The 15,961-nt window shown below is 37.1% G+C and overlaps 1 protein-coding gene across 2 annotated transcripts in view; it reads left to right on the top strand.

Moving 5' to 3' along the window:
* Nucleotides 1–15,961, top strand: part of RABEP1 (rabaptin, RAB GTPase binding effector protein 1) — a 103,521-nt gene that overhangs the window by 60,728 nt on the left and 26,832 nt on the right. The window contains exons 5-8 of one of the 2 annotated variants that reach the window (XM_057716737.1): nucleotides 1,233–1,352; nucleotides 7,508–7,643; nucleotides 10,752–10,930; nucleotides 13,597–13,728. In XM_057716737.1, coding sequence (XP_057572720.1) covers nucleotides 1,233–1,352; nucleotides 7,508–7,643; nucleotides 10,752–10,930; nucleotides 13,597–13,728 — 567 coding nt within the window. The remainder of the gene's footprint in view (nucleotides 1–1,232; nucleotides 1,353–7,507; nucleotides 7,644–10,751; nucleotides 10,931–13,596; nucleotides 13,729–15,961) is intronic. The other variant, XM_057716738.1, reaches the window with a different exon arrangement.

Raw genomic sequence — 15,961 nt, forward strand, 5'->3', positions numbered from 1 at the left:
CCATCCTTGAGTTGGACTCCCTTTGTTACACAGCAACTTCCCACTGGCTACCTATTTTGCAGTTGGTAATATATATATGTCTGTGCTACTCTCTCGCTTCGTCTCAGCTTCCCCTTCACCCCCCGCCCCCTCCCAAACCTCGAGTTCTCCAGTCCATTCTCTGTATCTGCATCCTTGTCCTTGTCACTGAGTTCATCAGTACCGTTTTTAGATTCCGTATATGTGAGTTAGTATACAATATTTGTCTTTCTCTTTCTGACTTACTTCACTCTGTATGACAGACTGTAGTTCTATCCACCTCATGACATATAGCTCCATCTCATCCCTTTTTATAGCTGAGTAATATTCCATCATATATATATGCCACATCTTCTTTATCCATTCATTTGTTGATGGGCATTTAGGTTGCTAAATGGAAGCCTTTTTATAGAAACGTGATTTTCTAATATTTTAGGAAATAAATTTTCTATTTTTTGTTAAAAAATTAATTAGTCCTTTCAGTATTTGTAAGAGATTATGGTTTCATTAATTTAGTGATCAGAGTTATAAAAATTAAAGTATTTATTATTTGCATTCCATATTATATGTAGATATTTTCCACCACAGTTGCTCAGGTAGTTAAAAAGTCAAATTTGTGGCTGTTCTCACTTTCTGAGATGGACCACGTTCTGTCTATGGAATTATCTCTCTAAATAAACCTGCTTTCACTTTAAAAAAAAAAAAGTCAAATTTGTCACAGTGAATCCATTTTCTTACTTATTCCCAAGTTCTAAATGGAATATTTGGGAAAGCTATGATTATGACTTGACATTCAAAGTACTGTAGCATTTAAAAGTTAGACATGGATATGGGGATATGTGTATAAATACAGATGATTGAACTTGGTGTACCTCAAAAAAAAAAAAAAAGAATAAATAAAATGAAAAAAAAAAAAAAAAAGTTAGACATGGGACTTGACTCCAGGCTCCCAATGCAGGGGGCCTGGGTTTGATCCATGGTCAGGGAACTGGATCCCTCATGCCGCAACTAAAAGATCCTGCATGCTTCAACTAAGACCTGGCAGCCAAATAAATAAATGTTAAAAAAAAAAAGTTAGATACGGTTCAGTTTTTTGAGTGCTAATACAGTGACTGCTAGACTTATTATACTAATTTTAATAAGTGGAGAGGTCAGAGTTTCTTAGAAAAGCAATAAATTATTACGTTGTAACATTTAATTCTTTTTAACCATAGGCCCAAGAGGATGCTGAAAAACTTCGGTCAGTTGTGATGCCTATGGAGAAGGAAATTGCAGCTTTGAAAGATAAACTGACAGAGGCTGAGGACAAGATTAAAGAGCTGGAGGCCTCAAAGGTTGTGAAACGTTGTAATCCATTTGCTTGGAACCAAGATTCTGCCCTAAGGCTATGAGCAAAATTAGAATACTAAGGGGGTAAAAACTGTAATTTAGACTATCCATCTTAAGAATCTTGCTTTCTTTAAAATGCAAGAAAATGCTTAGAGATGATTTTGCCCTTATGAATATTTAAAATAATGATAATTGTGATGCTTGTGCTGCTTTGTTACAAAGGCAGTGCTATTTTCTTATCAAAAGGAGACCCAATCTCTCATTTTGCTATGAAGGAAAATAAGTTGTTCAAAGGTGACTTTGTTTCCTGACATTGGCCCCAGAATTGATCTTTTAGAAATGATGTAGCTATAGCATAGCTGGATTTGTTAGCTATAAAGACACAACTAAGAAAAAATACAAGGGAATGTCAAACATTTTAATAATTAAAAAGTAGGAAAGAAAGACAAAAAATTTTACAGGTGGTAAACAGAAGCACAACATAGGAATGTAGAAATAAACAAAGTGTAGAAACGGGCATGTATCAATAATCCTAGTAAGTGTATGCTGATAATTACCTACTAAAAGAGACTGGATTTTAAAAATCTAAATTTATATTGATTGTATTTTATCTAAAATAAAACTACAAGGTAAGATTGAAAAGAAAAAGAAGACAGAGATATTTAAAGCTATGCCATGTAAATTCAAATGAAAAGAAAGTTGATATAGCAATTGTAATATGAAACAGGATGAAAGAAAAAAATAATTGAGATAGAGACCTCTTCTAATTTATAATCCATCAATAAGCTATGACAGTCATGCACTTGAATGCATCTTACATAGCCTTAAAAATATTTGAACTAGGACTTCCTAGGTGGCGCAGTGGGTAAGAATCCGCCTGCCAATGCAGGGGAGGTGGGTTCAAGCCCTGCCCCAGGAAGATACCACATGCTGCAGAGCAACTAAGCCCGTGCACCACAACAAATGAGCCTGTGCTCTAGAGCCCATGAGCCACAACTATTGAGCCCATGTGCCGCAACTACTGAAGCCCACGCGACTAGAGCCCGTGCTCTACAACAAGAGAAGCCATGGCAATGAGAAGCCTGCACACCACAATGAAGAGTAGCCCCCGCTTGCCGCAACTAGAGAAAGCCCGTGTGCAGCAATGAAGACCCAACACAGCCAATAAAATAAATAAATTTATAAAAAAAAATGGTAAAAAACTGAAAGCATTCGCTCTAAGAACAGGAACAAGACAAGGGTGCCCACTCTTGCCATTATTATTCAACATAGTTTTGGAAGTTTTAGCCACAGCAATCAGAGAAGAAAACAAAATAAAAGGAATCCAAATTGGAAAAGAAGAACTAAAGTTGTCACTCTTTGCAGATGACGTGATGTTATACATAGAAGACCCTAAAGATTCTACCAGAAAACAGCTGGCACTAATCGATGAATTTAGTAAAGTAGCAGGTTATAAAATTAATACACAGAAATCTCTTGCATGTCTATACACTAACAATGAAAGAGCAGAAAGAGAAGGAAATCCTCCCATTTACCATTGCAACAAAAAGAATAAAATACCTGGGAATAAACCTGCCTAAGGAGGCAAAAGACCTGTATGCAGAAAACTGTAAGACACTGATGAAAGAAATCAAAGACGACACAAACAGATGGAGGGACATACCATGTTCCTGGATTGGAAGAATCAATATTGTGAAAATGACTGTCTTACCCAAAGCAATTTACAGATTCAATCCCTATCAAATTACCAATGGCATTTTTCACAGAACGAGAACAGGAAATCTTACGATTTGTATGGAAACACAAAAGACCTTGAATAGCCAAAGCAATCTTGAGAGGGAAAGACGGAATTAGTGGAATCAGGCTTCCTGACTTCAAACTATACTACAAGGCCACAGTGATCAAGACAGTATGGTACTGGCACAAAAATAGAAAGTTAGATCAGTGGAACAGAATAGCGAACCCAGAGGTAAACCCACACACATATGGGCAGCTTATCTTTGACAAAGGAGGCAAGAATGTACAATGGAAAAAAGACAGCCTCTTTAATAAGTGGTGCTGCGAAAATTGGACAGCAACACGTAAAAGAATGAAATTAGAACCCTTCCTAACACCATACACAAAAATAAACTCAAAATGGATTAAAGACCTACATGTAAGGCCAGACACTATAAAACTCCTAGAAGAAAACATAGGCAGAACGCTCTATGACATCCATCAAAGCAAGATCCTTTTTGACCCACCTCCTAGAATCATGGAAATAAAATCAAGAATAAACAAATGGGACCTAATGAAACTTAAAAGCTTTTGCACAGCGAGAGAAACCATAAACAAGACAAGAAGACAACCCTCAGAATGGAAGAAAATACTTGCCAACAAAGAAATGGACAAAGGATTAATCTCCAAAATATATAAGCAGCTCATGCAGCTTAATACCAAAAAAGCAAATAACCCAATCCACAAATGGGCAGAAGACCTAAATAGACATTTCTCCAAAGAAGACATGCAGATGGCTAACACGTGAGAAGATGCTCAACATCGCTAATCATCAGAGAAATGCAACTCAAAGCCACAATGAGCTATCACCTCACTCTGCTCAGACTAGCCATCATCAAAAAATCTAGAAACAGTAAATACTGGAGAGGGTGTGGAGAAAAGGGAACTCTCCTGCACTGTTGGTGGGAATGTAAGCTGGTACAGCCACTATGGAAAACAGTTTGGAGGTTCCTTAAAAAACTAAAAATGGAACTACCATATGATCCAGTAATCCCACTACTGGGCATATACCCAGAGAAAACCATAATCCGAAAAGAAACATGTACCATAATGTTCATTGCAGCACTATTTACAATAACCAGGACATGGAAGCAACCTAAATGCCCACCAGCAGATGAATGGATAAAGAAGGTGTGGCACATATATACAATGGAATATTACTCAGCCATAAAAAGGAATGAATTGAACTATATCTAATGAGGTGGATAGAGCTAGAGACTGTCATACAGAGCAAAGTAAGCCAAAAAGAGAAAAACAAATACCATATGCTAACTCATATATATGGAATCTGAAGAAATGGTACTGATGAACCCAGTGACAGGGCAAGAGTGGAGATGCAGATGTAGAGAATGGACTTGACACAGGGCTGGGGTGGGGGTTGAGGGCAAAGGGGAAGCTGGGATGAAGTGAGAGAGTAGCATAGACATAGATACACTACCAACTATAAAATAGATAGCTAGTGGGAGGTTGCTGTATAACAAAGGGAGATCAACTGAATGATGGGTGATGCTTTAAAGGGCCAAGATAGGGAGGATGGAGGGAGTGGCAGGAGGGAGGGGATGTGGGGATATATGTATAAATACAGCTCATTCACTTTGGTGTACCTCAAAAACTGGTACAAGAGTTTAAAGCAGTTATATTTCAATAAAGAGCTTAAAAAAAAAAAAAGAAAAGAAATGCACCCAGCAAGATTTTGAAGAAGGCAAGCTATGGAGACTTGCCGTATCTATCAATATTAAGACTTACAGTAGCTTTACTACTACTGTAGCTACTGTAATTAAGGTAATTTGTTGCTGGTTTAAAGATAAATGAATGGACCAATGGAACAGAATAGAGAGCCCAGAAATATATCCGTATGTATATGGAAATTTGATATATGACAGGTGGCATTACAGATCAGTGGGAAAAGAATGGACTGTTAAAAAAATAGACTTTTGGGGCTTCCCTGGTGGCACAGTGGTTAAGAATCCACCTGCCATTGTAGGGGACGGGTTTGATTCTTGGGCAGGGAAGATCCCACATGCCACGGAGCAACAAAGCCCGTACGCCACAACTACTGAGCTTGTGTTCTAGAGTCCACGAGCCACAACTACTGAAGCCCTTGTGCCAACACTACTGAAGCCCACGCACCTAGAGCCCATGTTCCACAATAAGAGAAGCCATTGCACTGAGCAGCCCACACACTGCAACGAAGAGTAGCCCCGGCTTTCCGCAACTAGGGAAAGCCAACTTCAAAGCGTGCAGCAGTGAAGACCCAATGCAGTCAATGAATAAATAATTAAATTAATTAATTTAAAAAATAGGCTTTTCAAATAATTAGTTATAAATATGGGTTAAAGTGAGGTTAGCTTTCTACCTTGCACTTTTTAAAAATTAATTTCAGTGAATTAAAATCTTAAGAGTGAAAGTAAATCTTTAAAACTTTTCAGTGTTTCAGAAGGAGAATATATTATGTGAGATACAAAAACGTTTCTTAAATAAGAACAATACTCACTATGAAAGAAGAGATTAACAAATTTGCCTACATTAGAATATGAAACTTCCTTATTAAAAGATATCACAGAAAGTTGACAAGAGAACTATAGACTGTTAGAAGTTATCTATACTTGACAAAAAATTAGTGTGTAAAATTTTTTAAAAATTGCCACATCCATAAGTGACAAATGGCCCAACAGAGAAACAAGTAAAGAATATGAACAAGCAATTCACAAAAGAGGAAGTTAAGGAATGTGAAAAGATATTCAGACTCACTAGAAGTCAAGGAAGTGTAAGTGAAAATCGAATACCATTTTATCTAACGGGATTGTAAATCTTAAAACACAAATTTGTTGTTTATCCACTGTTGGAGTGTGTGAAACTTGTCCCATTTTTCAGCTGCCATTGTCAAGTTGGAATCGCAGTTGAGTATTTTGGGAATTCTCAGGCTTTCCTTTACTTTCTCCTGCACAGATGCTGATACTATATAATTCCATTCAGGTAGCTTTCAGTGGTTTGTCCCAAGCCTCTAATTATCACTTTTTTTTTTTTGTAGATGTTCATGTATTTTGAATTCTGTTATTTTATTAGCTCTGTTGTTAGGGTGTGTGGAATTCAAGAAAATCCATATACTACACATTCATTGTCACCATCTTCCCAGAGTACTGCTCAGTAGCTTTCAAATATTAGAAATTAATTCATTATTAATAGAGTCAAATATTTACTCTAAGAAGTAACAGCTGATAGAATTAGTGGTTACATACCAGCATTTTATGTCTGATATACTGACTTTCCTTTACCATCAACTGAATGACCGTCTCTCCAGGTGATAGGGAAAGTGCCTGACAACAGCACTTTGTCATGCTTGGTTAGTATGTTTCTGGTTGGCTGACAGCCTCCAATGAAGCAGCAAATGGCAGCTTTTAAATAATCATTTTAGTCCATGACGAGTGCTAATATTAATGGTCTAGGAGTAAAGATAACTGAAAACAGATCAGCCAGCTATTTCAGGTTGTAGAAATGGGAAGGTAAAAGGAATAAATATGACCTTGAAAGTGAAATTAGACATAACCATTTGAAAGAGTTGAAAGTTAGTTTAAATGCCTAAAATTTAGGATAGACAAGTTGTAAGAAAGGGTAGAGCAAGTGATTCTGTAATCACTTTCTGGGGCAAGATTGAATTTTATTTTGGTTGTAATTATTTAAGATATTATATTGTTAATATTTGAATATTATAGTTAATTGTTCAACAGAAATAAGGCAGTTAAAAAAAGATGTGATTTTAAAAAGTATTCTGCACTTGCCTTCAAGTTTGTATTCATTACAGTATGAGACAGGTTATTTTTTCCATCATGACTTCCTCTTTTTTTTCCTTCCATGAATTTATGTCTATAAAAATGTCTCCTTTTTGTAAATTTAAGGCATTTGGAATTACCTCACCAGAAATCAAAGAAAAGCAAACTTATAAGAGTATGATACCATTTTTATCTTTAGAAAATATACTGTTTAAAAAACAACAAAAACAAAAAATAAAAAACAACAGCAACCTGGGTTCACTGAGTATGTGATAAAATGGGCACATGTGTATGTTGCTCTGGGAATACAAATTGGAGCCACCTTTTTAAAAGCAAGGTACAAAACTTGTGTATAATCTCAATTGTATATTTACTCTCGTGATGGTTGTGAATAGTGCTTACTATTAATTATTGTCAGTTATGTTATTTTCCCAGTTTTCTATAATAAATGTGTTTGTTTTGTAATTAAAAGTTACAGATGTTAATTTGGGGGTAAATTTAAATTTATATAAATATAAATGTAACTTCTTTTCAAGGTACCTCCAGAACTTACTGTTATACCTAAGGTAGAAAATGATGGAAGTTTTAGTTTGATAGAATTGCATCTTTTTCAGGTTAAAGAACTGAATCATTATCTGGAAGCTGAGAAATCTTGTAGGACTGATTTAGAAATGTACGTGGCTGTTTTGAATACTCAGAAATCTGTTTTACAGGAAGATGCTGAGAAACTTCGGAAAGAATTGCATGAAGGTAAATATATATTCTTTATATTTTTAATCTCAGTCTCTAAGAGAACTATGTAAGTAAAATTACAATCAATTTTATGTAATTTTATGTAATACTAATCAATTTTATGTAATACCAGTCAATAAATGGTATTGATTAATAACAATAACAAATTCCAAAATGCCAATCCAACATGTTAATGATTCAGTTTAAGCTTTACAGTTGGTTTGAAAAGATGTTTAGATTGTTAATGGCTTCTCTTTCCTCCAGGACCCCAGTAAGAATTCACAGGGCACAAGCTCTGGGAAGAAAGATAATAGGGAATTTCTGCTTAAACTGCTTTTGCCCCAAACCTATTTTGGTGGAGGTGAATTAGCAAAAGTGAACATGAGACAGAGAGGGCAGATGGTATATTCTGGTGTTCTTAAGTAGCACCCCCGTTTATAAGAGATAATTTTGATCTCGCTAGCCTAGTAGCAGAATGACGCAGAAATTGACTCTGTTTTCTCAGGATAGGGGAAATAGGCTCATCCTTTCGCATTAAAATAGACATTTGTCTTTAATTCTTCTAGTGAATTTTATATACCAGAGGCTCTTAACCTTTTTGTGTCACCGAGTCCTTTGGCAGTCTTATGAAGCCCTCTCAAATAATATTTTTAATACATAAAATACATCTAATTATGAAAGAAATCAATTATATTATAAAACAGTTATCAAAATACAAATAACTGCAAACTTTTAATGTAGTAATAAATGTGCTGTTTTGTCAATGCACTAAATAACAAGGTCTGGACCAGGTCTAATAACTGCACAGTTAATACTGTAACTTTGAAGGGTGATGAGCATGAATGAGGTATTAAGACATCTGCAACGACTGTACTAGGTACAAAAGTACCTGTGACTTTTGTTAGTGACCGAGTCATGGGTGGTGTTGTACTTACTGTGGTTCGTTGCCTGTATTTTATAATTGAAGGAAATGTTAAATTTCAGGTAGAGGTTAGTGAAAGTAAAGATCTAAATTTTTACCTCATCTAAGTGCATGGACCTCTTGAAATCTTATACTTGTGGCAGATTATACTAGTAACATGTTTTAATATGAAAATTTAGGACTGTGGTCATGGAAAATATAGCTCTTCCATAAATAATTCAGGTTTGCATAGGAGTTATATTTTTATCCCAAATAGTGGGAAGCTGAAATTATATAAGCCTACAGAATTATTTTATAAAAAGTTATTAAAGTAATCCAGTGTTTGCATCTTTGGCTTTTAGGAAATGCTTTTCAAAAGTGCTGCTGCAGTCAGAAAGACACCCAAACTCTGAAAGCGTGTCCGAAAGAAATAGGAATTTCTGTTTAACCTATGTGTCCCAACCCTTCCAGAAATAGTGCAAGACTACCAAACCTTCCTAATATACCTGGAAGAGTATCCAAGAAGTTTCATTAAAATGAGTAAGGGGATAGAGTAATTTCTACTGAAACACTCACACCAAAAAATAGTATTTACATGAAAAGAAGATAGTTAAAAATTGAGCAGCAGTGTAAATTAGAGCCTAAATTGGGGAAATTAGATATGCAATCAAGTACAGTGCAGTTGCATGTCATATGTGCTAGGAAGTGCATTAGGAGACAACAGTGCCACAGATAGGCTTCTTAAAAGAGGTTTTTAAGTGGAATTTTGAAAGATAGGCAGGTATCTGTTAGGTTGTCAGAGAGGAGCGTGGTGTTCAAGGCTATTTGCATGTGATGCAACAAGGTAATGAACTGTAAGAAATATAGTTCAGCGAAGTTAAGATGTGGGAGGCAGTGGGCCAGAATGTGACAGGAGAGGTAGACATGGGCCCGATCCTGGAGGCCTCATGCTAAGGATTTTGGATTGTATCGTATTGGTAATAAGGGGCCTCTGAAGGGTTTAAAAAATTTTTTTTCCTAAGTAGCAGTTTTACTGAGATAAGGTACCTGTTTAATGGTGTTTAATATATTCACAAAGTTGTACACTGTCACTACTGTGTACCTCCAGAACATTTTCATTACTCCAAAAAGAAGTCCTGTACCCATTACCAGTCATTCCCTATTCTCTTCTTCCTCCCAGCCTCTGGCAACCACTAATCTACTTCCTGTCTCTAGATTTGCCTATTTTGGACTTCTGTATAAATGGGATTATACAGTATGTTGCCTTTTGTGTCTGACTTCTCTGAGTGGTTTTAAACTTGAAAGTGGTAATATTTTACCTTCTAGAGAGTTCAGTTTTACCGCAGGGTGGAGGATAGAATAGAGAGGGCCAGACAGAGGCAGGAAGGGTAACGAGAGGACTCCTGTTGTAGTTGTCTAAGTCCTAAATCTAAGGCAGGAGGCAGAAGATGGTGTGTTGTATCACACAGGAGGTAGCATTCATAGGCCTCTGTCACAGCTGAATGAGTTGGGTGAGGAAAAGTCAGAAGTATGAGCTGTCTCTCAGGTGTCTGGCTTGGGTGACTGGGTGGATGGGCTGATAGATGATATCATCTACTCTTTTTTTCCCAAAGAGGATGGCTGTGCTGATGAATATTAATAACACAAGCATTTACAAAGATGCTTTGACTTATCCTGAGAGGTCAAAACTAAATGGGCTCAAACAGGATGTCTGGATAATAGATTTATTCAGAATGTATTAAAGACAATTATGAGTGGTTACTATGTGTTTGGCCTTAAGAGCAATGTTTCCCAAAATGTGTTCTGTAGAACATTTGTTATGTGAGTGGCTCTGTAGAAAGGATTTTTAGTCAAATAAATTTGGGAGGTATTGCATTATATATCACCTTATAAGAGAACACAGACATACTTAAGACCCTGAGTTCAAAGTCGTGCAGTAAAGAAATCTTTTAAAAAAGTTTTTAACCCAAGGTTTCTGAAACTTACTGAGCGCAGAAATTTTTTTTTCACACATTCCTCTCCTAGAACACACTTCGGGAGACTCTGCTTAGAGAGGTGGTGTGGGGACAGCTGCCTTGTCCTACAGCTGGGTGCCCCTGGGTTCTTGTCAGAGGCAGAATCCCAGACCGGGTGGACCTTTGGCCAGATCTAGCCTAGTAGTCCTCTGTTAAGGAAATTGCCTACCATTAAAATTCAGTGTTTTTGATTGGGGGATTCTTAAACAGTTTGCCATCTCTTGGAGCAAGAGCGACAACAACACAACCAGTTGAAACACACGTGGCAGAAGGCCAATGACCAGTTCCTGGAATCTCAGCGTTTGCTGATGAGGGACATGCAGCGAATGGAAATTGTGCTAACTTCAGAACAGCTCCGACAGGTTGAAGAACTGAAGAAGAAAGATCAGGTGAATAGCACTTTTGTAGGACTTGTTTGCTTTGTTAATAAACCACCCCATCCCCACACACGGTTGTATTACTTTATATATATTGTAGGTTGACTTAAGCCCGAAACAAAGTTGATGTATGTCATTTCAAAAAACATAATAGCTGCATTAAGGGATTTTGTTTTTCAGCTTTAGAAATGGCCTTGTCTGGAGGGGGAAAAGAACTGATTTAGAAATGATCCTCTTCAGTCTGCAGGATGCAGTAGTGCGTATTTCTGAGAAAATCTTTCTCTCCAGTTCTGTCCAGTTCTCCTAGGGCTCCTGAATTGTGCTAATCCAGGCCGCTTCTTTCGTGACATCGCTCTAAAAACCTTATTAGACGGTGATGGGTGGGGATGGAGAGGCTGAGTGGTATGAAGGTGTCTAGAGCGCTGCATACCCAGGATCCTATTTTCTCCTTATCTTAAAAAAAATTTATTTAAAAAATTATTTAAATTATATGAGTAATACATAATACATTCTCATGTAAAATATTTTGTTTTAAATACAAAGTGAAAATATAAAGTGATAAAGTGAAAATCTCCCTTGACATCTCACATACCTCCCTTCCCAGAAATAGCCACTTTTAAAAAATTAATTAATTAATTAATTGGCTGTATTGGGTCTTCATTGCTGCACGCAGGCTTTCTCTAGTTGTGGTGAGCAGGGGCAACTCTTTGTTGCAGCATGTGGGCTTATTGCTGTGGCTTCTTTTGTTGTGGAACATGGGCTCTAGGCGTGCAGGCTTCAGTAGTTGTGGCGCATGGGCTTATCTGCTCTGTGGCATGTGGGATCTTCCCAGACCAGGGATCAAACCCCTTGTCCCCTGCATTGGCAAACGGATTCTTAACCACTGCGCCACCAAGGGAGTTCCCCAGAAATAACCACTTTTGTAATCAGGAATAATCAGTTTGGAAGGTAGTAGTCCAGACCACTCCTGTGTGTTTATAAGTGTATATTTAGGTTTGTTTTGTTTGTTTTTTCCCCATACAACTGGAATCATAGTATAAGTATTTATTCTGTAGCTTATTTTTCTCATAAGCATCTTGGATATATTTTCACTTCAGAGATCTGTCTCATTCTTGTTAACTGATAGCATGAATGTGCTATAATTGATTTAATCCTCCTCTTTGTAGCGGTCATCTAGATGTTTGCCGTCTCTTGGAGCAAGAGCAACATTCTTTCATTCCTTTTTTTTTTTTCATTTCAAATAGTTCTGCAGCTAATTTCTTATGCTGTTGTGTACGTGTGCAAATATGTCCCAAGGATAGCTGTGTAGAAGCTTTTCTAGGTATTGTAAGAAATATTTTAAAGTATCTTGTATAACTTGGGTTAGATTTTTTTTTTTAATTTTCAATTTTTGGCTGCGTTGGGTCTTCATTGCTGCGTGCGGGCTTTCTCTAGTTTCAGCAAGCAGGGATTACTCTTCATTGTGGTGCGTGGGCTTCTCCTTGAGGTGGCTTCTCTTGTTGCAGAGCACGGGCTCTAAGCTCACAGGCTTCAGTAGTTGCAGCATGTGGGCTCAGTAGTTGTGGTGCACAGGCCTAGTTGCTCTACAGCATGTGAGATCTTCCTGGCCCAGGGCTGGAACCACGGCATGTCCCTGCATTGGCAGGTGGGCTCTCAACCACTGCACCACCGGGGAGGTCCCGGGTTAGATTTTGTTTTTCAGAAGATTCTTCCTTTTTAAATTTCTTTTCTGTCTCTTAATTCTGACTCATTCATCTTGTGTATAGACACAGTCAACTTGAGGATTTAGATTCTAAAGTACAGATCTAATCATGCTCTTCCTGCTTCCCATTAGAACAGTCTAAACTCCAAAACTGGTCATTGAAGGCCTGTGTGCCAGCATTGTGCTAAGGCTTTATATGTAAAGTTTTAATCTCATGTGGTTCTTAAAACAGAAAAACACACAACAGAAGTTTCCATACGAGATAGGGACTAATGGCATATGTGAGGGTTGACTAATCTCTAATTCCAGAGTCTAAGGACTTGATCACCGCCCCCCTTTTTCATGTACCTCACTACTCACGTGCCTGCCCTCTTTTTAGTCACATGAGATTGTTCAGTATTCACCATATGCCTGCTCTTCTGTGCCCCTGTCCCTTTTATGTACTTCTTTTCTCCCTGGAGCCCTTGCTTGTCTCCTCTCACACAATTGGCAGACTCATCTTACTGATTCTTCAAGATCCAGCTGAAGTGTTACGTTCTTTGGGCCCCCCTTTCTAGCTCCCTCAGGTGAAATCTTTGTTTTCTCCTCTAGAACCTTGTGCGTACTTGTATAGTAATGTAATTGTGTATCTGTCCCTTCCCGCTAGAGTGTTTTGGGGGAGCATTGAAGGTATCTTTCATCTTTGTTGAGTGAATTATTACATACTTCAGTCATTCGTTTGTATTTCATATAATTTTGTACCTTTCAAATGGATATGTAATGCCATAACTTTTTCCTATTTGTTTTCCATAATAACCCGAAGGAATATTCTATGTAAATTTTTTTTCTCGAATCACTTGCAGAAGGTGATTTGCTTTCTTTTGTTTTGCCTTTCACATAGTATGCTTTTATATTTGTTTTGAGTGGTTAAGGAACTATGTGAATCATTAAGTATAGATTACCTGGGTAATATATATTTTTTCTTCCTAACTTTTAGGAGGAAGATGAACAACAAAGACTTAGTAAGAGAAAGGATCACAAAAAAACAGATGTTGAGGAAGAAGTGAAAATACCAGTAGTGTGTGCTTTAACTCATGAAGAATCTTCAGCCCAGTTATCAAATGAGGAGGTATAATGAATCTATAATTAAAATCATCATATACACAGTGTTACCATTTTTAGCTTCTCATACATCAGTCAGTTACATTGTTCATATGGGAAGTGCATGGTAGCTACTAGCTGAAAATTAGTGATAATATTTTATTTTCAGTTGTTTTTACAGTATTATAGATAATGTTATTTGAAACATGCAGTTTCTCTCATGGTCTGTGAAACAATTAGATGTTCTTTTTTCTAGTGGTTCCAAAATTAAAACATATGAAGAAAATTTAAATAATATCTTCAAAATCTTTTTGATATGAATAAATGTTTCTAATACTTTGAGCTTTTGTTTAAAAGAGGTTATCTGAAGTAGTGAAACAATTCTCTATAGCAGTTATTTGAGTATTAACAAGTGTTAGATCTTGAGCCCCGAGAACAGTGGTTGGGGTTTGGCAGATTGTGATGGGGTGGGGGGGACATTTGAGGTGTTGAGGATGGGTGGAGTAGAGAGACCTGGAGGTGCAGAGTGTAAAGTGGTGTTCCTAATGGCCTCATCACCTCTCACCCACGTGTGGCAAGGGCCTCCTCATTACATTTCCTGCCTTCAGCCTGTCCGACTGCACTGCACCCTCAGCATTAGTCAGATTCATTTTTCTTAAGGTGCAGCTATAGTCAGGCTACCCCCCTACTCAGAACCACCACTCACTCCCGTTACCTACATAATTAAGTGCAAGTTCCTCATTCAGACAGTCAAGACCCTTCACAATATGCACTCTGTTTTAGCCACATTGGTCATCTTGTTGTGCTGTACTCTCTGCCTTGCACTTTGGTTCCTTTACCTGGGATGCTTACCTCCCTCTGCCTTTCTGAGTTCTGGAATCCTTCTATTCATCCTTCAAGACTCAAGCTGATATTTCCACTTCAGGGAAGGAGATGCTTCTGTTAATTGACTTAAGGGTAAAAACTAAAGTCCTCAGCTTGCCATCCAAGGGCCTTTGGAGTTGAATTGACCCTTCCAGCCTTACCATGCTCTCCACTTCCCCTGCATCACAGCTAGACCTTTCTCCCAGCTGTCCATGCTCATATGTATTGTTTATACTGTCCCTGCTGTTTAGAGTTTCATACTCACTCCCCCACCCCTACCTCCTTTCCCTGCCTGGTGAATCAGTTTCAGTTAAATTGGATAAGGATCTTTTCTCATTTTCAAAGGTATCATGCTTCTTTTTATTTTGCAGATTTACACTGAGCCATGTATAATCTGCTTCCTGGTGGCCCACATTTCCATGTTTATGGATTATTTGACATTGAAAAAATACTTTAAAAAATCCTAGTGGACATTGAAAAGTATGATGTAATTGTTTTTGTACATTCTTTCTTTTGACTCATACACTGAGAACCTTGGCCTGATTCTGCTTTGTGTTTTTTTAAATAGACTTCCAAGAGAATGTCTCAATTTTTGGGTACTGCCAAATATTCTGTGGTTTCTGCATCATGCAGTCCTGTGTCCAGGAATGTTTGGAAAAGTTTCAGACTTAAAAAAAAACATTTTAGCAGGAAAACAGGAAAGGGAAATTTGTTGTGATTTATACTGAAGCACTTAAAATTTTTAAATGCTGTCTTAACAGATTTATACTGTATATTGTACATAACATTATTTTCTGACATTGAAATATCTTATAGACTTTCAGATCTGATGTTTTGCAGTTTGAATGTTGAATGTACTTGTTTTGTGTTGAGAGTCAATGACAGTTTACTTCAGCCTGTTGATTTAAAGTTAATATGAAATGCTTTGGAGACTTAGATACATTGCTAAAGATACTTAAAATTTTTAGGACCCTATATCTTCTTTATCCTAATGCTTAGAATATGCTTTTCTCACTACAAAAGTAATATATGTTCATTATGGAAAATTTGGGAAGTACAGAAAGTCATACAAAATAAAAATAACTGGTAATTCTGCTACCCAGAGATACCACCACTAACATTTTGGTATGTACCTCTCTCCTTTCTCTTTTTCCATTTCCAAAGGTAACATACACATGGTTCTATTTGTACTTTTTAAACATAATACAGATTGTAACTCTATATAATGTTTTATATACATTCCCCCTCCCCCAATTTAAATCTGTCTTTAAAGGTTTTGGCACATCAGTAAATGTTTTCCCCCAGAGTGATATTTAATGACTAACAGTATTTCAGCATGTAAATGAACCATAATTCCTTAATCTCCTACAAATTGATTTGTGCCCAGGTTTTAATTT

This window comes from Hippopotamus amphibius, chromosome 17, assembly GCF_030028045.1.
Source record: "Hippopotamus amphibius kiboko isolate mHipAmp2 chromosome 17, mHipAmp2.hap2, whole genome shotgun sequence".
In the NCBI taxonomy this organism is placed as follows: Eukaryota; Metazoa; Chordata; class Mammalia; order Artiodactyla; family Hippopotamidae; genus Hippopotamus; species Hippopotamus amphibius.